Source organism: Engystomops pustulosus, chromosome 6 (assembly GCF_040894005.1).
Source record: "Engystomops pustulosus chromosome 6, aEngPut4.maternal, whole genome shotgun sequence".
Lineage (NCBI taxonomy): Eukaryota > Metazoa > Chordata > Amphibia > Anura > Leptodactylidae > Engystomops > Engystomops pustulosus.
Window position 1 is genome coordinate 25,680,371 of NC_092416.1, and position 23,734 is coordinate 25,704,104.

A 23,734-nucleotide genomic window follows, 5' to 3' on the forward strand; every position below is an offset into this window, starting at 1 on the left:
CCGACACTGAGAGGAGAGGACCTAGGACTGAGCCCTGAGGAACCCCGACACTGAGAGGAGAGGACCTAGGACTGAGCCCTGAGGATCCCCGACACTGAGAGGAGAGGACCTAAGACTGAGCCCTGAGGAACCCCGACACTGAGAGGAGAGGACCTAGGACTGAGCCCTGAGGATCCCCGACACTGAGAGGAGAGGACCTAGGACTGAGCCCTGAGGATCCCCGACACTGAGAGAAGAGGACCTAGGACTGAGCCCTGAGGAACCCCAACACTGAGAGGAGAGGACCTAGGACTGAGCCCTGAGGATCCCCGACACTGAGAGGAGAGGACCTAGGACTGAACCCTGAGGAACCCCGACACTGAGAGGAGAGGACCTAGGAATGAGCCCTGAGGATCCCCGACACTGAGAGGAGATGACCTAGGACTGAGCCCTGAGGAACCCCGACACTGAGAGGAGAGGACCTAGGACTGAGCCCTGAGGATCCCCGACACTGAGAGGAGAGGACCTAGGACTGAGCCCTGAGGATCCCCGACACTGAGAGGACGATGAGAAGAGAAAGATCCAGAAAAGGAGACACTGAAAGTGCGGTCAGAGAGATAGGAGGAAAACCGGGAGAGTGCAGTGTCCTTCAGGCCAATGGAGTGAAGCCCCTGAGGAGGAGCTGGTGGTCCACAGTATCGAAAGCTGCCGATAGATCCAGGAGAATGAGGAGAGAATAGTCACCACTGGTTCTAGCAGTGAGGAGATCATTGGAGACTTTAGTAAGAGCAGTTTCAGTAGAGAACATAGAGTGGATACCAGATTGCAGGGGGTCAAGGAGGGAGTTAGCTGAGAGATAGCGGGTTAGTCGAGAATAGACCAGGCGTTCCAGGAGTTTGGAGATGAAAGGGAGGTTAGAAACTGGTCTATAGTTAGTAGCACTGGATGGGTCCATGCCGACCCACTCCCTAGGCTGCCCCCCCCCCCTCACGCAGAGGGCAAAATAATTGCAAGTGCTAGCAATAAGCATATAGTATATGTATATCGTACACTTTCAGTATAAACAAACCATATACACAAATTCATACAGTATATACTCCCCATATATCATACATACACCACATACAATATATACAAACACAATGGGACAAATTACTTACATTCCCGCAGAGTTCACGAAACTGCATTGTCCGTGTATAATGCACTGTGCCGCCATCACTAAGATCGTGCGCCCGATATCCTGCATGTGTCGCTTCCGCGCTCAGGTCCGACAGAGTTCACCTTCTTCTTCCTGATGCATGTAAGTGCATTGACGTGCGACACAATTTGTAAATTAAATCCTGCACTTAGTCCGAATCATACAGCACATATACATACAATATAAATATACTACATACAGAATACACACATCCATACATTTATACCCTCATACACACATACGTATATAATCACTGGGCCCGGTAGCTGCTGACCACATGGGGGAAGATCCCTCATCCTGCCGTCTCCTCCTGTGACATCTCTTATCTGAGCTCTCGTCTCTGGTTTATACTGTGGATGATGTGCACTGTTATTTACATATTATCCTGAACAATATACAGCATAATAAGTTCATAAATGTGCACATCCTCTATTATTTAGTCTGGCTGGTTGTGTGGCCGAGCCCCCTGACACTGCGGGCCCCGTAGCAGCTGCTATGGATGCTACCCCTGTAGTTACACCCATGGGGTTTATTCCCATCTATTCTAGGTCTTTGCATTTCTGGGCCTGCAGGGGGGACACTAGATGTGATGCAGATGCAACTTATGGGGGCCTTGATGGTGGTCTCCTAATGTACTATAAAGAACTGAAAAACTGCTTCATGTTATTTTAATGATTAACTCTTTATTTTATATGATGTAGTATGAATATCTGTGAATGGAGATCAGGATGACACATCTGTCCTGCATCCAAGTCCAAGCAATTTCTCTATAGGGACAGAAATGAGGCTGCTCCTCTCTTCCTCTGAGATGGTGGGACCAGAGATCTGGTTCTTCTACTCCATAGTGTCTAGAATGTATCAGAAGAGGAGGAACCAGAGTAACCTGCTGGAGACAAGACCAGGAGAAATTATTACTGGTGAGTCCTGATGTGGAGACCTTCCACCATCATCTTCACATTGCCGGGAGCCTTCCACTTGGCAAAGGAGCAGCATTACATGGAGAAGCCTTACCATGGATCCAGGTGATGTCTCTTTGAGGGGAGCCACATTGGAGGCCTGTAGCTGAAGAAGAGAAGGAGACTTGTCCTCCTATATCCTAATCTGTAAAGGTTCTCCATCAAGGGTAAGTGTTGGCAGATCGAGTGCTTCTCTCCTATCCCAGGAGGAGACGGTGACTGGGTAGAGGGTAAATGGCTCTGCCAAATAGAAGACCTGGAAAAGCTTCTGTGATGTATAAGACCTTCAATGAAGTTAGAAGGTCCCAATGAACCCCAAGGAAGGGCTTCAGGGATCAGAGATCTCATGGATCTTTTATTCCACGGTGTCTTTACTGATGCAACACAGGAGGAATCTGAGGAACCTGCAGGAGACAAGACCAAGAAACTGCTGAGACCTGACGTGGAGACCCTCTACCATCATCTCTATCTGGTCTCATAGGGTAGAAGTAAAGAGGATTTTACAAAGTCATGTACTTACCTTGAAGGTCTTCTCTCTGCTCCACTGCTGCTTCTGCTGCAGAAAGATAATAATTCACATTAATAACTTCACTGCACGGGAAATATAGAGGAGACCCTGGTGCTAGAACATGTCCCCCCCTCCTATCCTGCACAAGAAGAGCACTGAAACACACTGGGGCTTTTTGTATATACATTTGCCCCATCCATATACAGAGAGCGCCCCCTACAGATCACTATGGATAGATAGAAACTGAAGTATCACTTACCTCTTCCTGCTGCTTCTCTGCAGACACTTAGGTCTCCACCACCTGCGTCTCGGCCTAAAGGAAAAAAAAGTAGATAAATCATCTCCATGTCACGGGTGGAGGACGGACCCCAGAATCTTTCTATACATTGATATTGTGCATGTTCTGTGGATAGAGCAAAGCTCTACACAGAAAAGTATGTGACCCCCATGTGGACTCCAGCAATGTAAATTTTGTCCTATTTATTCTCTATACTTACTGGAGAGACTCCTCGCTGGCCCCGGCCTCCATCGCCTCCTGCCCTAAAGGTCTATAAGAAAATATGGAGAACAATGTAGGATTATTATTACTAAGTATATATACAGTATATAGTCTGTATATAACAGTTTATAATATCTAAGCTCTGTAATCACCTTCTTGTACTCCTTTCTTCTTCTTTCACCTCAACATTCAGTTCTTCCACCTCTTCTTGTGGCTCCGCCTCCTCTTCCTGCAGCTCCTCCTCTGCCTCCTGTGGCCCCGCCTCCTCTTCCTGCAGCTCCTCCTCCACCTCCTGTGGCTCTGCCTCCTCTTCCTGCAGCTCCTCCTCCTCTTTGCTAAATTATAGAAAACATAAATGATTTCTCTTTTAAATAATCAACAATTTTTTCTGACACCAATTTAGGGAGGAATATATGGAGACTGGGTAAGAATGGTCTATAGGGGTTCTATATAATTCCATATAACAGAAAGGGATGAACCACAATAATTCACTGTGTGATATTCACTGAAAAATACAATTTATAAGATGTAATAAAGTTTGTGAGATCATAAACTTACATGGTATCAAATACTAATGGAGGCATCATCATCGCTGTTCTTATCCTAAAATAGAAAACACAGCGCTCGTTACTGTAACTGCCCTAGACATATCCCCCATCTCCCCCTCATGTCCCCATCTACCTCTCATGTCCCCTATATACCTCTCATGTCCCCTATATACCTCTCATGTCCCCTATATGCCCCTCATGTCCCCCATCTACCTCTTATGTCCCCCATCTACCCCTCATGTCCCCCATCTACCCCTTATGTCCCCCATCTACCCCTCATGTCCCCCATCTACCCCTCATGTCCCCCATCTACCCCCATGTACTCCATGTACCTCTCATGTACTCCATATGCCTCTCAAGTCCCCTATACACCCCTAAAGGTTATGTATATATTTCTTTTTCGGTATGTGGTGGTGTGTTCCCAAAAAATTATAGGGATGTATTTGTATATTTGAAGGAGCACCCTTGTTAGTCATATATTTTTTGGTTCATGTGGTAGAGTCCTGTAATTACCATACTGGCTGGTCAGACAAGGCCACGTGCTGCCACCACCTGTTGGGGAATATGATGAGATACATGATATATACAGGGCAGGAGATTCTCAGTCATAGACAAGATACAATGTAACATCACTATATATTCCCATAGATACAACCAATCAGATCATGTACAAGCCATTGCTCCTCTATGTCCTGTCTTACACTGGGATGGAAGTTACACTAGAGGAAAGTGAAGGTGGAGCCATTACCCATAGCTTCTGCCAGGGCCGGCTCCAGGTTTAAGTAGGCCCCTGGCGCCAGTGCCTCAGTGGGCCCCTTTACTATGCCTCCCAAATTTGAGTCAGGGAAAGTGACCCACGGCCCACTTTTGCCCCCTCCTGTTACCCCACCATACATTTTTCATGTTACCATGTATTTTGCTGCTTTTAAAGCCATTTTCTTCATTGATAGAAGCGTAAGCTGCTTTACATTTTCACACCTGCTTACACTTCTAGCAATGAAAGAAAACTCTTTCTAAGCAGCCAAACACATGAAAACACAAGCGCTGTTATGCATCCGTACAATCATGTGCAGAAAACACTGTGGGCCACATTTATCAAAAGTAGTGCACTAAGTGCAGTTTGCCTGTGGAGTGTGCAGGATGCAGCACATTATAGAATATTGCCGCACAGTCTTCATTAATCTGGTGCCCCCTGCACTTTTCGGGAAGTGTCACCAACCTTTTTTGGTGCACTGCTAACATAGACTGTGCAACGCAATTTGGTCGTGTTGCAGTAATAAATGTCGTGGAGGGTCCGACTATGCACTGGAACGCCCCTTTATGTGCAGAATTTTGTGGTGCGGCAGCTACAGAGCAGCTGCCACAGAAAACTGGTGCAGACACTTTATAAATATAACTGCAAGCAGTTTCGACATTCAGACAGAAAACTGGCATAAGCACTTTAATATATGTGGCCCATGTGTGAACACACCTTCAGGGTTATTTTTTTTTTAAGGAGTAGGAGGGGGTCAACAGGAAGGGAGACATTGGAAAAGAGGTAGAACAGGTGACAGAAGGGTAAAATAGCAGGGGGCAGAAAGTGGGCAATAATTTACACTCTAGGAGGGAGAAAATGATTGGCAGGCATCAGCAGGGTGTAATGACACAAGCCCTTTTAGACTACTCTGCATGGATGGACTACAAAAGTAAGAGGTAGGCAGTGGCATGAGAACCTGACTGTCATGGGCAAGACAGCAAAGGGTTAACTGAACAGACAGCGGCCTGACTCCTACCATGCTGTCCTCTGGAGCCTCCTCACACAGGGTCACTGGGGTCACCATACACCGCTGCAGACAGAGGTGACAAGTTCAGCACATGCTGCCTCTGTCTGCATCCAGCCTGTCTTCCTCCGTGCAATTCCTTATACAGCAGTCGGCGGACCCCCGAACAGTGGAGGCTTGCACGCCCCCTACAGGAACCCGCAAGCGCTGCTCAGGCACTGATGATGCAGAGAGTGACTGCTCTCTGCATCATTATTATATCCGTAGGACACAGCTCCCCCACCTTTCAGTGGGCCCTGCCAGCACCAGTGGGCCCCGGCACTTGCCCAGCTATGCCGGGTGCTGACGCCGGCCCTGGCTTCTGCTTTCATGTGTATAAAGCCCCTTAGAAAATACAAATTGTGATGTGTCTGTTGCTATAGACGACTGCTGCAACTTTATGTCCTTTCCTAAGTTAAATAATTAAATCAGTGACTTATCTCAAAATATAAATGATTGGGCTGATTTACTTACATCTCCATCTCCTCCTCTTCCTCCTCGTTGTTAATGTCCTCTAATCCTTCCTCTTGCCTGATGTATATCACCTCCACTCCTGTCTCTTCCATCTCTTCCTCCTCCTCGTCATCTCCGATGTAACCTGCCTCTTCATCACTCTCTTTTTGCCTGATGTTAATTACTTCAATATCTGTCTCTTCCACCTCCTCCACCTTGATGTAACCCTCCTCTTCATCACTCTCGTCCTGCCTGATATAAATCACCTCCACTCCCGTCTCTTCTATATCCTCCTCTCCGATGTTATCCTCCTCCTCATCACTCTCCATCTCCTCCATCGCCATCTCCTCCACCTCCACGTTGTTATAATAATCCTCCATCGCCATCTCCTCCACCTCCGTCTCCTCCATCACCTCGTAGTCATCCATTCTATAAGATAAAAGAGATAGTAAGTGCCCAGAACATCCTCTATGATCCCTACAGATGGAGACATGATGGACATCATCAACCTGTACCCAAAATCTCACCCTAAGATCTGAAGACTTCCAGATTCCCTCTTTATACTTATCATTACCATTTTATTTTTCATCATATCTTTAGTCCCCTCTCAGTGTCCCCTTTACTATTTCTGACCTTTAGGACCCGATACATAGCAACCACAGAGGACACTTACAGCACCCAACACCCTCAGTATCACCTCAATGCTACCAATACCCCACATGTAAGTGCCCCCCAGATCTATCCTGGAATACACGGCGCAGTCACATCCCAACCAGATGCATCATGTATAGGGGATCCTATAAGGGGATCATCTGCCTCCTGCTGTCTCACAGGTTATGGGAAGTTATGGGAATAGTTTACTATTGTTCTCTATGGAGCAGATAGCAGTGAGATAAGAAGTGCTGTCCATCCCCGGGCCCCAGGTACATACATCATAGGGCCCATCATCAGGATATAACATGTAACCATGAGCCCTACTCCAGCCTGATCCCTACAGCAGCAGCTTCACCAAATGAACAGCTCAGGGATAATGCACATAATAATGTCCCCATCTACACTATGACAACTCTGCCTGGAAAACCACATAATGTGCAGGAATAAAGTGACAGTAACAGTACAGTAAAAGTTTCATGAAAAGTTACCATTGGGGCCTGATAATACAATTTATAATAAGAACACAGTCACTTATACACTTTCCTCCCATTCTCCATAGTTATCAGTAATATATCGGTCTCCCAAACAAAACTCTGAAAGGTTTTACCAGATATATTTCCCAATATACATCTGTCAGCCACCACTAGGGGGCGCTCACTACATACAGACTTATACAGCTATTATTATACACAGTGGCAGCTGTATACAGTGAGCTCCCCCTAGTGGTGGCTGCAGGAAGACATTGTATATTTACAGAAAAGATGAACTTACCGCAATCTCACTCTCTAACTCACCAACACCAACTCTACACCAGAGGAGAAGGAAAGAAGTGGCCATTACTGAAGAGGAGGAGACATGATAGAAGAGAAAGAAGAATAAAACAGGAGCTGAGGACACAGCGGACTTACCTCCAACACCTACAGCAAACCCTCAGAGGCTTCTAAGTTCCGCATCTCCTTATATACCCGTGTGATGTCATAATTTGGGAGGGAGGAGCCAACAGCACAAAATTCCATGACATCATAAGCAGCAGAAGCTTTTCTAGAATGGTAAGGCAGCCAATCAAAAAGCAGGAGGATGTGAGGGGAGGAGCCAGCAGCATAACGTTCCATTACATTCTATTTTCAATAAACTTTATTTACAGTGTTTCGTTTCACACAAAATTATGGAAATAACATCTATCTAGAAGAATAAACTGATGATAAATGAAAGACATAGAAACAAAGAGCAGGTTATTATAACAGATACATGGAAGAGGTGGTATGACCATCACTGATGTACAGAAGTTCTATTGTGCAGTACAACGCTCTAGTATATGTGTGTGGTATAAGCATAACAATATAGAATGTACATATGGAGGAGGAAATACTGGACATGGCTGTAACCCAAACATTATTACAGCAAACACCTCCAAAACTCCAAACTAACCCCCTCACACCAGCAGTTCTGAACACTTGGTACTAAATATTCTTACAATCACACAAATTTACACACAGGTATCTACACAGATTCATATACTTATACACGCACATATAGGTCTACACTCATATACACACATTTATGCTCTTGCACACAGTGGCGGATTAAGTGTTCCATGGGCCCTGGGCTGTTCACACGACTAGGGCCCCCCAGCGTCCAAAAATATATCACACCCCAAGACCTAATCTCCTCTGTTCGACGGCACCACCGCATCACGTACTGCCCCCCCCCCATAATGAAGTGTACACAGCAGAGCCCCCTTTATGGAAATGTCCAAAGCAGAGCCCCCCATTAATGAAATGTCCACAGCAGAGCCCCCTTTTAATGAAGTGTCCACAACAGAACCCCAATTTATGAAATGTCCACAGCAGAGTCCCCACTAATGAAATGTCCACAGCAGACCCTCTCCATAAATTAAATGTCCACAGCAGAGCCCCTCTATTAATGAAATGTCCATAGCAGAGCCCCCTTTTAATAAAGTGTCCACAACAAAATCCCCCATTTATGAAATGTCCACAGCAGAGCCCCTCCATTAAAGAAATGTCCACAGCAGAGCCCCCTTTTAATGAAGTGTCCACAACAGAACCCCCCATTTATGTAATGTCCACAGCAGAGCCCCCATTAATGAAATGTCCACAGCAGAGCCCCCATTAATGAAATGTCCACAGCAGAGCCCCTCCATTAAAGAAATGTCCACAGCAGAGCCCCTCCATTAATGAAATTTCCACAGCAGAGCCCCCATTTAAAGAAATGTCCACAGTCGAATCTGGGATGGTCGGGAGGTATGCAACATAAATATACCATACAGGGTCGAATCTTTGTAGCATATGCCCATATATGACCAAGAAGTCTTTGAACACTAAGACAAACATGAACGGTGAATCCACATCGGTGGTTCGATCGGTGGTTACTTGGTTCGATCTAAAGTGCTCTTTATAATACATTGGCTACAACAGTACGTAAACCAAAATATCATATTAGTGAGCATATGATGGCTGCTAATCCCAATAATCTTTCAAGTTCCTGAAGTTTGTCGGGCACATCGAAACATTTTAAAGATATGCACTTGGGCTCTGTGTCAGGTATGAAGGGGACTGCTATTAAAAATGTTCCTCGCCCTGTTTGGGGAGGGGATTGGAGAAAGGATTTTCTTACTGGTGAAGCCCCGTGGAGTTTTAATTTGGAAACCCGCAGACCATTGGGGTGAAATTTTACACTGGGCTTGATGTACTTCTATTAAATGTGGAGCATAACTCTTTTTTTTGTGAACTACAGGCAGTCCCCGGGTTACGGACAAGATAGGGTCCATAGGTTTGGTTTTAAGTTGAATTTGTATGTAAGTCGAAACTGTGTATTTTATAATTGTAGGTCCAGAGTATCAAAATTTTTTGTTGTAATGGGACCAAGGATTATGAATAAAGCTTCATTACAGACTCCTCCAAAAATAGTAACCAGCCCCCCCCCCCCCCCACACACACACACATTACCCATATCAAACAAAACTGTTACCAATAAATTCTGCTACGTTTGTGCTGGTTTGCGCTGCTCAAAGTTTTGTTTGTGCTGCTTTTGTTTTTAAGATATTAACAAATTTGTAAAGTTCAAAAGATCAACGAGCCCCCACACACATTAACCGAATCAAACAAAATTGATGTCAAACGTTTGTGCTACATTAGTGCTGGTTTTTGCAGCAAAAATTTTTGTTTGTGCCACTATCGCTTTTAATGTATTGATCAATTTTTCCAGAGGTCATCTGAGTTTATTCCTTCCAAAGTACAATGGGGCTCATTTACTTATCCGGTCCAGTCGCGATCCAGCGGCACGTTCCCCGATGAGGATTCGGGTCTGGCCGGGATTCACTAAGGTCCGTGCGCCCGATATCCAGCAGGTGTCGCTGCTGTGCCGAGGTCCGCCGGAGTTCACCTTCTTCTTCCCGATGCAAGTGAGTGCTGATCTTGCGACACAAATTATTTTTTAAATTTCGTGTTTTTTCCGAATCCATCGGGTTGTCCGACAAAATCCGATCACGTGAGCCAAAATCCCGGGGCAATTCAGGGCAAATTGGAAATCGTCGGGAAGCTCCTTGATGCTCAATGCCGTAGCTGTACGGCTCAGAGGTGCAAGGGGTGTATGAAGAGGACTCACGGGCTGAGCCCTCTTAATACACAGGTGGGGTTTGTTGCATATTGCAGCAAACCCCTACCGCTAATAACCGAGGTTGGTGCTTGAACTGATTACGGCTATTAACTTTTCCGATGCTGCAAGCAAAGCTGCTGCCATCTTGGATCCGTGGGTGCCGCCAACTTGGATCCGACCATCCCTCCCCCAAATGTCACCGGGGCAGTGATCAGTTGCCATGGCAGCCTCTGTCCAATTTCTGTAATGAATGCTGTGAAAAAAAACCATATACTGTAATACAGTAGTCAGACCCTCTAGGGTTAATGTACCCTAGAGGGTCTAAAAAAATTGAAAAAAAAAGTTTCAAAAATAATTAAAAAAAGTAAAAAACCTCACAGTTCAAATCACCCCCCTTTCCCTAGAACTGATGTAAAATGTAATAAACAGTAAAAGTCATAAACACATTAGGCATCTCTGCGTCACAAAATGCACGATTTATCAAAATATAAAAACGGTTATTGCCGGCGGTGACCCCCAAACTGGAAAATAACGTACAAATGTCCGAAATGCGACTTTTACACCATTTTACATCACATTCCAATTGGAATAAAAAGTGACCAAAAAGTCGCACAGACCTCAAAATGGTAGCAATGAAAGCATTGGCCCATTTTCGCAAAAAAAAAGATGGTGTACACAATCATTTAACTTTCGAAAATGTGTTAAAATGCAATAAAACCTGTAGATCGCGCCAAACCAAAGAATAAAGCAGAGATGTTATTTGGAGCGCACAATTACAAAGTTGTAAAAACTGAGCCCACAAGAACGTGACGCAAACAAATTTTTTTTCAATTTTTCCACATTTGGAATTTTTTTCCAGCTTCCCAGTACAAGGCATGGAATAAAAAATAATGCGACAGAGAAGTAAAAATTGTTACGCATGAAATACTCACACAGCTCTGTACGCGGAAAAATGAGCGAAAAACCCTGTGTCCTTAAGGGTTTAAAAACTATAGCGGCACAAGCGGAAATCAGGTGTTCTGAACACTGAACACACTACAAATCCCTTGTGTAAGCTGTATATGGGATCCTTTCTAGAATTAGCCTGGGGGAGGGGAATATGTGTATAGGGACTGTATGTAATTATACCTGGTCAGGTGGCAATTTGTATATGGGGTAGGATTTTTATTAAATTACTTGGAGCCCATATATACCATTCCCCTGAAAATAAGACAGTGGGAGAGATTAACTTACCGGGTCCTGTCGGGATCCCTGAGGTGCGTTGTCCGACGAGGATGCACTCCGGCGCGATTCACTAAAATCGTGCGCCAGATATCCTGCATGTGTCACTTCCCTGCTCAGGTCCGCTGGAGTTACCTTCTTCTTCCCGGTGTATGCAAGTGCATGTTTTGCGAAAATTTTAATTTTAAATCCTGCACTTACTCCGAATCAGTCGGGTTGTCCGATGGCTACGCTCCCCCCAATTTGTGTCGCATGAAATTCGGCACGATTATGCCAAAATCCGATTGTGTGCGCCAAAAACCCCTGTTAAATACGGTGCAAATCGGAAATAGTCAAGAAACCCGACAGAAATGCGGTCCCTGGACCCTTAGTAAATGTGCCCCAGTGTCTTATACAGGCGGTCCCCTACTTAAGAACACCCAACATACAGATGACCCCTAGTTACAAACGGACCTCTGGATGTTGGCAATTTACCAGCTGTAACAGTTATCACAGGTGTCTGTAATGAAGCTTTAGTGTTAATCCTGGTTCTTATGACAACCCAACATTTTTAAAATCCAATTGTCATACAGACCCAAAAAAATTTTGTCTGGGGTTGCAATTATAAAGTATACAGTTCTGACTTACATACAAATTCAACTTAAGAACAGAACTACAGAACCTATCCTGTACGTAACCCAGGGACTGCCTGTAATTACATTTTTCTCCTAAAGATGTGCTAGGTCCTAATTTCAGGGGATGTCTTATTTTTCCTTGAAAAAGAATCAACATTTATGAACACACTGGGGCACATTTACTTACCTGGTCCTGTCGCGATCCCCGATCCGGACGGTCCAACAAAGATGAAGTCCGGCCTGATTCACGTAGATCGTGCGCCCAATATCCTGCATCTGTCGTTTCCCCGCCAAGGTCACCTTCTTCTCCCCGGTGCATGTAAGTGCATGTCTTGCGACACAATTCGAAATGTTAAATCCCACGTGTTGACCGGGGGCACGCCCCCCAATTTGTGTTGCATGCAAGCCGGCACCGATGCGGCAAAATCCGATCGCGTGGGACACAATCTCCAGCACGGATTGGAAATCGTCAGAATATCCGACCAAAGTGCAGCCGCAGGACCCATAGTAAATGAGCCCCACTGTAGTCGTTACATCACAAACCTCCGCATAACCAGACAAACTCTGAATTCCATCAAGAATTTCTTGTGCTTCTACTTCTATGTACAATAATCTATGGTACATTTGCAGATCCCAGTATTTTAGTTGCATCATAATCTTCTGGAATCCTAATCCTAATATCCTAATAATTTCTAAAATTTCTAAAATTTCTTTTAGAATAATTGTCCTCAATCTCTCACATTTAGCAATAGCACTCTCCTACAATGAGGACTTTGTGTAAGGAAAACCTACACATTTTCATTGCAACAGTTAAGGATTTTATCCCATCCCCCATGTCACAACCTCTTGCATTATCTAATTATCTAAAAAAATCTCTAATACTTATGTATAGCGCGGGTGGGGGAGTGGGGGGAGATGTAACAAGGGCGGCCGCTGGGTCTTATTTTCAGGGGAGGTCTTATATTTACAGGCAGTCCCCGGGTTACGTACAAGATAGGGTCCGGAGGTTTGTTCTTAAATTAAATTTGTATGTAAGTAGAAACTGTATATTTAGTAAATGTAGATCCAGACAAAAAAAAAATTTTGGCCCAGTGACAATTGGAGTTTCAAACATTTTTGCTGTAATGGGACCAAGGATTATCAATAAAGCTTCATTACAGACACCTTACAGCTGATCATTGCAGTCTGGGACTATAGTAACATCCAGAGAAGTCACAGTGGGCAGAGGGGTCTGTCTGTAACTATGGGTCGTCTGTAAGTCGGGTGTCCTTAAGTAGGGGACCGCCTGCATAAGCTTGAAAAAAATTGCACTACGTCTTATTTTTTTGGGGGTGTCTTATTTTCAGGTAAACAGAATATTTAAATGTTGGGGGATCTGGGGTTGTATTAGATTAAACTGGGGAGTCTGTATATGCAGGCTGTATATAAATCAATGAGTTGAGCGCTGTACAAGTTAGAGGGTTGTGTATATTTAACCCCTTAACGCCGAAGCCACTTTTCGCCTTCCTGACACGGCCCATTTTTTCAAATTTGCCCTGTGTCACTATAAATGGTTATAACTTCGGAACACTTTAACGTATCCAAGTGATTTTAAAATAGTTTTCTCGTGACACTTTGTACTTCATGTTAGTTGAAAAATTTTGGTGGTATGTTTTGCATTTATTTATGAGAAAATCAGATATTTGGTGAAAATTTGGAAAAATTCTTGATTTTCGAACTTCAAAATGTTCTACTCTTTCCATACATAGTCATAACCGCAAAAATACTTAATAACTAACATTCACCGAATGTCTACTTTATGTGGACATGGTTTTTTAGGCATACTCTTATTTTTGTAGGATGTTATGGGACTTTGAACGTTAGGTGCGATTTTTCACATTTTCATAAAAAACGCTAAATCCTGCTATTGAGGGACCTGCTCAGGTTTCAAGTCACTTTGAGAGACGTAAATAAAAGTAAAACCCCATAAATTACCCCATTATAGAAACTACACCCCTCAACGTACGTAAAACAACTTTTATGAAGTTTGTTAACCCTTTAATTGTTTTACAGGGGTTAAAACAAAATCGGAGGCAATTTTGAAAGTAAATTTTTTTTGGCTAAATTAATGTGTTTTTCAAAAAATGTACAAATTCTCAGTGGATAAAATACCAAAACGCTCCACAAAATTTGATACCCAATCTCTCCCGTGTATAGTAATACCCCATATGTGGTGGTAACCTGCTCTATGGGCACACGCCGGGGCATTGAGGGGGGAGCTGCGCCATTCAGAGCAGATTATGCATGGTCACTTTTTATTGGCTATACAATCTTTATTTTTTTGGCAGTTTGGACATATAAGGGCTTATTTTTTAAAATGCACTTTACAAATACTTCATTTCAGTGGGTCATTAGCTTATTGATGAGATTTTATTAACTCTTGAATGTATGGGTGAAAAGAAAATTGTTGATTTTGGTTTATTTTCTTTTCATATTTTTATGGGGTCGTACACCGTACACTAAAAATACTATATTATCTTTATTCTATAGGTCACTACGATTACGGTGATACCTCATTTATATAGTTTTTCATTTATTTATACAATTTTACTGGATAAAAACCAATATAGAGGAAATCTCATTTGTTTTTGCATCTCCATCTTTTCAGAGACGTAACTTTAATATTTTTTGGTTGACAGAGCTAGTTTAGAGCTTATTTTTTATGTGTTGAGTTGTTCTTTTCAGTGGTACCATTTTGGCACACATAACCTTTTTTTGATCACTTTTTAGAACATTTTTGTGTAGAGATTTTATGAAAAATGTAAATTTTTGGTGTGTTTTTTTCGGGTTTTGTTTTTACGGCGTTCACCAAGTGGGTCCAATAATGTTTCTGAGTTATTGTTACGGATGCGGCGATACCAAATATGTGGGGTTTTTTGTCGATTTTGTGTTTTTTTCACTTTATTGCATGTATATAGGGAATATTTGTGTTTAGGGGACTTTAACTTTATTTAATTAATTCTTTTTATTAACCCCTTAAGGACGGAGGGTTTTCCGGCTCATTTCTCGCTCTCCAACTTCAAAAATCCATAACTTTTTCATTTTTCCGTGTACAGACCTGTGTGAGGGCTTATTTTGTGCGTAACAAATTTTACTTTCCCGTAATGTTATTTATTATAACATGCCGTGTACTGCGAAGCTGAAAAAAAATTCCAAATGTGGAAAAATTGAAAAAAAAACGCACGTGCGTCACGTTCTTGTGGGCTCAGTTTTTACGACTTTCACTCTTCGCTCCAAATAACACGCCTACTTTATTCTTTGGTTCGGTGCGATCGCGGTGATACCAAATTTATATAGGTTTTATTGTGTTTTAATACATTTTCAAAAATTAAACGAATGTGTACAAAAAAGAAAAAAAATTTTTTGCCATCTTCTGACGCTAATAACTTTTTCATACTTTGGCGCACGGAAATGTGTGAGGGGTCATTTTTTGCGAAATGAGGTGACGTTTTCATTGCTACCATTTTGAGGTCTGTGCGACATTTTGATCATTTTTTATTTCATTTTTTATGTTATGTAAAAAGGTGTAAAAGTCGCATTTCGGACATTTGGGCGCCATTTCCCGCCTCGGAGGTCACCGCCGGCCGTAACCGTTTTTATATTTTGATAGATCGGGCATTTTGGGACGCGGCGATACCTAATATGTCTGTGATTTTTACTGTTTGTTATGTTTTATATCCGTTCTAGGGAAAGGGGGGTGATTTGAACTTTTAATATTTTATTAATTTTTTTTATTTTTTAAACTTTTTTTTTTCTTTTTTTTTTCACTATTTTTTAGACCATCTAGGGTACAATAACCCTAGATGATCAGATCGCTCCTACCATATACTGCAATACTACAGTATTGCAATATATGGCGTTTTTGCAGGTCTTACATTACAATGAGCCACTGGCTCATTGTAACGAACCTGCATAAACCATGTAGCCTCGTGTCAAGAGAAGACCCGAGGCTACCATGGTAACCGATCGCCGCCCCCCGATGACGTTCGGGGGCGTGGCGATCGAAAAAAAGATGGCGGCGCCCGCGCGCCGCCGTCTTTTAAGCGCCGCCCGCGACTTTGCGGGCGGCGTTTAGAGGGTTAATAGCCGCGATCGGTGCAAGCACCGACCGCGGTTATTAGCGGTGGGGGTTTTGTGCAAAATGCAAAAACCCCCACCTCTGTATGAAGAGGACTCAGCCCGTGAGCCCTCTTCATACTTCCCTTATACCTCTGCGCCGTAGAGCTACGGCGCAGAGCGTTAAGGGGTTAAAAAATGTTTTTATGTAGTGTTTTTAACTTTTTTTATTTACTTTTACAGGTAAGCTTGAAGAAGCGATCCACTGATCACTTGTTCAAGCTCTTCTTCACATTACACAGTGTAATACAGTTGTATTACACTGTGTAATGTAACAGAAGGCAGCCCCTGGCAGTCCCGGGGCTGCAATCGCAGCAGCGGACCCCCCCGGTAAGCGTTGCGGGGAGGGGTCCGATTCACTTTAAATGGCCCTTACACGCTGCGGTCAATCTCCGATCGCGGGTGTTAGAGGCAGGTGTCAGCTATAATATATAGCCGACACCCGCAGCTTCTGGCCCCGGCTCCGTTCCGTAATAGTACTGCATTTTGTGGGAACGCACCTCCCGCGATGCAGTACTATTACGTCAAATGTCGGGAAGGGGTTAAATTAGAGGGGGTTGTATACAAATTAGCACAGTGTATGTTATTTGTAGTATAGATTCTCATCTATCCTGGACCTTTGTATTTTAGGGCCTGCAGGGGGAGACACTGGATGTGTTGTAGATGGAACTTGTGGGGGCTCCATGACATTGAAGCAAATATAACCCTCTCCGGGGAGGGGGGGGGGGGGCTCATTTGTGTAGTTTTAATACTTTATTCTTTATTTTATATAATAAAGTAATATCACTGATTGGAGATCAGGATGACCAAGGGATCTATCCATAGAGACAGAGATGATGTTCTTCATGTCTTCCTCCAGCATAGTGGGACCAGAGATCTGATAGATCTTCTACTACTTTGTGCTTAATGGCAACAGAACAGGTGGAGCCAGAGTAACCCGCTGGAGACAAGACCAGGAGAGATTGTTACTGGTGAGTCCCGATGTGGAGACCTTCCACCATCAGCAACATGATGCTGGGAGCCTTCCACCTGGGAAAGGAGCAGCATTACATGGAGAAGCCTTACCATGGATCCCTAGATGTCTCTTTGAGGAGCATCTTGAGGGCTGTTGCAGCAGGCAGGGCAGGGCACTTGTCCATTTTGTATCCTAAGGTGTAAATGTCCCCCATGGAGGGCAAATCTCAGGATGAGACCAACTTGGTGGAGTGTAAATGGATGTGCCCAGTTGAAGACACAGAGGAGCTTCTGAGATCTATATGACCTTCAATAACGTGAGAAGACCACAAGGAACCATTGTCCATACAGGATCCAAAGGAAAATGAGACCTAACTTTTTTCTCTTTCATGGGTGTACATGTTCTAGCACCAGGGTCTCCCCTATTTTCCCATATAGTGAAGTTATTAATGTGAATTATCATCTTCCCACAGCAGAAGCAGCAGTGGAGGAGAGAGAAGACCCTCAAGGTAAGTACATGACTTTGTAAACCCCTATTTATTTGTACCCTATGAAACCAAATACAGATGATGGTAGAAGGTCTCCACATCAGGTCTCATTGGTCACAAAAATATTCTCCTGGTCTTATAAACACTGTAGAGAAGAAGATCTGTGAGATTTCTGGTCCCTGAATCCTTTGCTGATATTTTTATCAAATACATTGAGGTGGCTTATAGATAATTTGCTACATTCTTCAGAAGAGATGATACAATGTTGTCTCTGGATGTTACTGCAATCACAATGGATATTTTCTTTCAAAGCATTTCACATTCTCATTCTGGCCTGCCACATACTCATGAAACCCCCTCAGTATCACCTCAGTGCTACCAATACCCCACATGTAAGTTCCCCCCAGATCCATACTGGAATACACGGCGCAGTCACATCCCAACCTGATGCCATCATGTATAGGGGATCCTATAAGGGGATCATCTGCCTCCTGCTGTCTCACAGGTTATGGGAAGTTATGGGAATCCTATAGACTCCTGTACAGACGCCCTGAATTGTACATTTACTATTGGTCTCTATGGAGTAGATAGCAGTGAGATAAGAAACGCTGCCCATTCCCGGGCCCAGGGGCGTAGCAGCCATAGCAGCTGCGATGAGGCCCACAGTGTCAGGGGGCCCCAGCATCCAGGGTATTGGGTGTGAATATACTGTATGTGTGTGTGTGGTGTGTATATAGAGTATGATTGTAACTCACATGTGTGAGTATATAAATATGTATATTTTTTAAAAGGGGAATGGGGGCCCCATTAAGGAGTTCTGTCTCCCCTAGTTATGCCTATGCCTGGGTACATACATCATAGGGCCCATCATCAGGATAAAACATGTAACCATGAGCCCTACTCCAGCCTGATCCCTACAGCAGCAGCTTCACCACATGAAAAGCTCAGGGATAATGCACATAATAATGTCCCCATCTACACTATGACAACTCTCCCTGGAAAACTACATAAACCCAGAAAAGTTACCAAAGAGGCCCATAATACAATTTACAATGAGGACACATGCAATTTGCCACATTCCTTCTATAGTAATCAGTAATATATATCATATATTACTGTAAATAGGAGGGCATAAGAAAGAGTGGATCCTACCAGCAGGTAACTCTGCTTCATTTACAATCCTTGATTTCCTTTTAGTATCTGTCATTAAGTAACCCGATTCTTGGAAATTCCAATTATATCTTAAATTGGAAGAACATATTTAATTTAAAATTCACAAATCAGTCCAGAAAAAACAGGGGTCCTTGATCCATTTGGTATCAGGGTTAGGCAGACACAGTTCAATAAAGCCAGCAAGGCACAGAAGCACACAGCCCTGTTGGTGTCACCACCTGCAGAGTGGCACAATGGTATAGTGTGAAGGTGGCATCAGAAGGAGCAAGAGCTGAAGAGTGGCACAATGATATAGTGTGTTGGTGGCATCAAAAGATAAAGCGTTTAAGGTGCTAAAACGTGAAGGTAGCGATGAGGCATTACAGGATTATAGAGAGAAAAATGAATCCTGTAAAAAGCAGATAAAGGCCGCAAAAATAGAGACTGAGAGAAAAATTGCCTGGGAGAGCAAAAATAATCCCAAATTATTTTACAAGTATATAAATGATAAGAAACTAAAAACAGAGAGTGTGGGTCCCCTTAGAAATAACATGGGGGTCATGGTGGAAGGAGATGAGGAAAGGGCCAATCTACTGAATGTCGCCTTCTCAACTGTCTTTACCCAGGAAAATCCCCTGGTGGAAGACACAATGAGGAATAATGTAAATTCTTTTTATAATGTCAACAGTTTAACCCAGGAAGAGGTACGGCGCCGCCTCGCAAGCACTAAGATAGATAAATCACCGGGGCCAGATGGCATACACCCCCGGGTTCTGCATGAACTATGTACGGTGATAGACAGAACGTTATTTTTAATATTTGAAGATTCACTGAGGACTGGTTATGTTCCACAGGACTGGCACATAGCAAATGTGGTACCAAAATACAAAAAAGGGTCAAATAGCAATCCTGGAAACTACAGACCCGTGAGTCTAACTGCTGTGGTGGGGAAAATATTTGAGGGGTTTATTAGAGATGTTATCCTGGAGTATCTCACTGTGCACAACCTTATAACCCAGTGTCAGCATGGGTTTATGAGAGATCGGTCCTGTCAGACTAATCTGATTGGTTTCTACGAGGAGGTAAGTTCAAGACTGGATCTGGGGGACGCTGTGGATGTTGTATATCTGGACTTTTCAAAGGCATTTGACACCGTGCCACATAAAAGGTTGGTATATAAAATGAGACTGCTGGGAATAGGGGAAAATCTGTGTATTTGGGTAAGTAATTGGCTTAGTGATAGAAAACAGAGGGTGGTCATTAATGGCACATTCTCAGATTGGGTTGATGTTACCAGTGGAGGCCACAGGGGTCAGTATTGGGGAACGGGTGCAGAGGAGAGCAAACAGGATTATTAGGGGAATGGGGGGATTAGAATACAATGACAGATTACAAAATTTGGGATTATTCAGTTTAGAAAAAAGACGACTGAGGGGAGACCTCATTACAATGTACAAATACCTGAACGGACAGTACAAGGATCTCTCCAAAGCTCTTTTTATACCTAGGCCTGTGACCAGGACAAGGGGTCTCCTCTACGCCTAGAGGAGAGGCGCTTCTACCATCACCATAGACAGGGGGCATCCTCTACACCTAGAGGAGAGGCGCTTCTACCATCACCATAGACAGGGGGCATCCTCTACACCTAGAGGAGAGGAGGTTCTATCATCACCATAGGCAGGGGACATCCTCTACACCTAGAGGAGAAGAGGTTCTATCATCACCATAGACAAGGGGGCATCCTCTGTGCCTAGAGGAGAGGTGATTTTACCATCAACATAGACAAAGGTTCTTTACTGTAAGAGCAGTGAGACTGTGGAACGCTCTGCCGCAGGAGGTTGTTATGGCGGACTCTATGTACATGTTCAAGAGAGGCCTGGATGCCTTTCTGGAGAGAAAAAATATCACGGGTTATGGGGATAAAACATTTATTTAATTCTTAAAGGTTGGACTTGATGGACTTGCGTCTTTTTCCAGCCTTATATACTATGATACTATGATCCTGCAGTCCTGGCGACTGACAAATAACGTGGCCTCTTCAAAAGGCCTGAGCAAACGGCAGGTGTCACGCATGAGCTGCCAGTGGCTGACATCAAAGTTACACAGGGGAGTCCGCTTGCATCATCAAAAAATCATTAATGGCTTTTCTCTGTTCATACAGGCGGTCTAACATATGGAGGCTGGAATTCCAACAGGTGGAAACATCACATATCAGACTATGTTGGGGTGTAAGACTTCAGGAACTTGTTGACTACCAGATTGAACATGTGCGCCATGCAGGGTGCATGGACCATCCCTCCTCGGTGCAGCGCGGACACCATGTTCCTTCCATTGTCTGTCACCATGGTTCCGATTTTTAGTTGTCGCGGAGAAAGCCACACATTGATTTCTTCTTGCATGACACGGAGCAGTTCCTCCCCTGTGTGACTTCGTTCGCCCAGGCAAACCAGGTGTAGAACTGGGTGACACCGCTGTGCCCTGCACATGTGGTATGATAGAGCAGCTCTTGTGGAGGCTGAGATGGTGGTGGAGAAGGAGGAGGAGGAGGTGGACACTGGCGCAGGAGCAGCAGTTTGACAACGTGGAGGAGAAACCTTGGAAGAAACTGATAAGCTCAAGGACTGGCCCACCTTCTGTTGTACATATTGGTGAAGGGCTGGGTTCGGCACAAGCCATTAGTTCTCTGTAGGGTGCAGAGTCCACGACTTGGAAAGGGAGAGACTGCAGTACCAACAACTTCGACAAGAGCACGGTCAGCTTCTGCACCTTAGGATGGCTGGACGCATGGAGTTGTCTTTTTGTAATCGCCTCACTCAACGACTGCTGGCGCCATGCGTAGCGAGGAGCAGGAGCATCTGGACCGGGAGATGATGTCAAAGACAAACAGCTCCCTTCGGCAGAGGTGCTGGAGCCTTGACTTGCTGAAACAGCATGTGTGCCACTAGGTGCTGCTGCTGTTGCTGCGCCTGCAGGATGGACCGCATCTGACACCCGTTTCTCCCAGGCCATTGGATGGTGACGCTGCATGTGTTGGCGCAGGGCCGTGGTGCCAAGGTTAGCTCCCTGGCCACGCTTCACTTTCTGCCCGCAGATACGACATATACCCACGCTCGGCTCCTCTGGTGTCTTTACAAAAAACTGCCACACCGCTGAGGTGGTAATTTTACCGACATCACTCTGCACTGAGCGACTACTACCGCCGCTGCCTCGCTGAGCCCCTGTGCCACTGCTTATTTGGGCCTGCGAATCGGGATTTGTACCCCGCGGACGTTTGGCTCCTGTCCTTGCACTTCTGCCACCCTGCTAACTCACAGCCACAGCCACAGTAGCGACTGGATGCCTGCTCCACAAGCTGACACTCTCTTCGCCCGACGATGATGAATCCCCTGCTACACCCGGCTCCTAAGTGCGATCGGCTACATCATCGTCAATTTGCATTTCCCGGTCACTGCTACTCTCCTCACCGGTGTCAGTATGCACAACCTGCCCATAGCTCCCAACTGTCCCGCTTTTAGCGGGACTGTCACGTTTTTTAACCCCTGTCCCGCCTCCCCGCTCAATTGATGATTTGTCACGTATTTACCCGCTGGGTTCCGCTCTGGCTTGGCATGTCCCGCCTGCATGTCCCACCTCCGTCTGTGTTCCGCCCCCCGACACCTACTTCCTTCTCTGAATGGCTGCAGTGAAGCCAGGAGGCGTGGTAGGCATCTTCCCGCTGCTGTGACAGATCTGGTCTTCGGCAGAGTCACACCTCCCCCTCATCATGATGGCTGCCCCTATCCCGAGTTTGGCCCCGCCCCCCGTGTTACGATGTGCCTGCTGTGATGGGGCTCTGTGTGTGAGCACAGCCCAGCACCTCCCCTCAGTCCGAATTTGGCCCCGCCCCCTCCTTTGAGGATATGCAGGCTCTGTGATGGGGCTGTGTGTGAGCACAGCCCAGCACCTCCCCTCAGTCCGAGTTCGGTCCCGCCCCCCTGAAAAAGCATGTGTCTGCATACAGAAGAAGATGTGGGCACAGAGCCAGACAGACTGAGGACTGCGGGCAGCCAGCCAAAGAAGGTAGGCACATTTTAAAAAAGTTTCTCTGAATAATTAGTTTGGTCAACTTAACCCCTTACCGCTCTGCGCCGTAGCTGTACTGCGCAGCTTCCCGCGAATAGCGCTCAGTGCAGTACAGCTACTGCGCAGAGACGATGCCGGTTCAGCTCTGCACAGGAGCCGAATCGGCATATCTAGCCACGAGATTTCAGCGGTAATCTACCGCTGACATTCCCGGCTAACACCCGCGGTCGGAGTGGGCTCCGATCGCGGGCGTTTAACCCGTTAAATGCCGCAGTCAACGCGACCGCGGCAGTTAACCTGCCTTTTGGGGTCTTTACCCCACGATCGGCCCCCCCGCGCCCCAGAGAAGTTTGAAGGCACTGCCTTTAAGATGGCGTCTGTGACGTCATCTTAAAGGCAAAGTGTCAGCCTATGCACCTGCATAGGCTGACACTGCTAATACCCTGCAATACATCAGTATTGCAGAGTATTATCATGAACAAGCAATCAGATGATTGCTTGTTCATGTCCCATGGTGGATCAAGTAAAAAAATGTAAAAAAAATGTTTTTCAATAAAAAATAACTTTAGAAATCACTAAAAATGCCCATAAGCCCCAAAACACATAAAGAGACATATAACGCTCAAAAAAGTCTAAATCATAACACAAACCCCACATATATAGTATCACCGCATCCGTAACAATCCATAGAATAAAACTAAATAACTATTGAACCCATATGATGAACGCCGTAAAAAAAAAACGTTAAAAACCCGCCAAAAATTAGGATTTTTACCTATTATATCCCACTAAAAATGCAATAAAAAGTGATCAACAAAACATATGTACTCCAGAATTATACTGTTGCAAAGTACAACATGTCCCGCAAAAAAACAAGAC

At 44.6% G+C, this 23,734-nt stretch overlaps 1 protein-coding gene across 2 annotated transcripts; it reads right to left on the reverse strand.

Annotated features, from left to right (window-relative positions):
- Positions 1–1,861: 1,861 nt before the first annotated feature.
- Positions 1,862–7,563, reverse strand: LOC140065603 (uncharacterized). Of its 2 annotated transcripts, XM_072113190.1 has the most exons (10): positions 7,503–7,563; positions 7,366–7,399; positions 5,962–6,369; positions 4,202–4,240; positions 3,699–3,743; positions 3,293–3,475; positions 3,139–3,189; positions 2,901–2,954; positions 2,654–2,689; positions 1,862–2,537 (listed from the first exon to the last, which is right to left on the reverse strand). In XM_072113190.1, exons 3-10 carry the CDS (start codon positions 6,366–6,368, stop codon positions 2,489–2,491), a joined length of 864 nt encoding a protein of 287 aa, XP_071969291.1. In that variant the 5' UTR covers position 6,369; positions 7,366–7,399; positions 7,503–7,563; the 3' UTR covers positions 1,862–2,488. The 2 variants fall into 2 exon arrangements, with proteins under 2 accessions (XP_071969291.1, XP_071969290.1); XM_072113189.1 differs by lacking the exon at positions 7,503–7,563 and having other exon boundaries at positions 7,366–7,445.
- Positions 7,564–23,734: the final 16,171 nt, after the last annotated feature.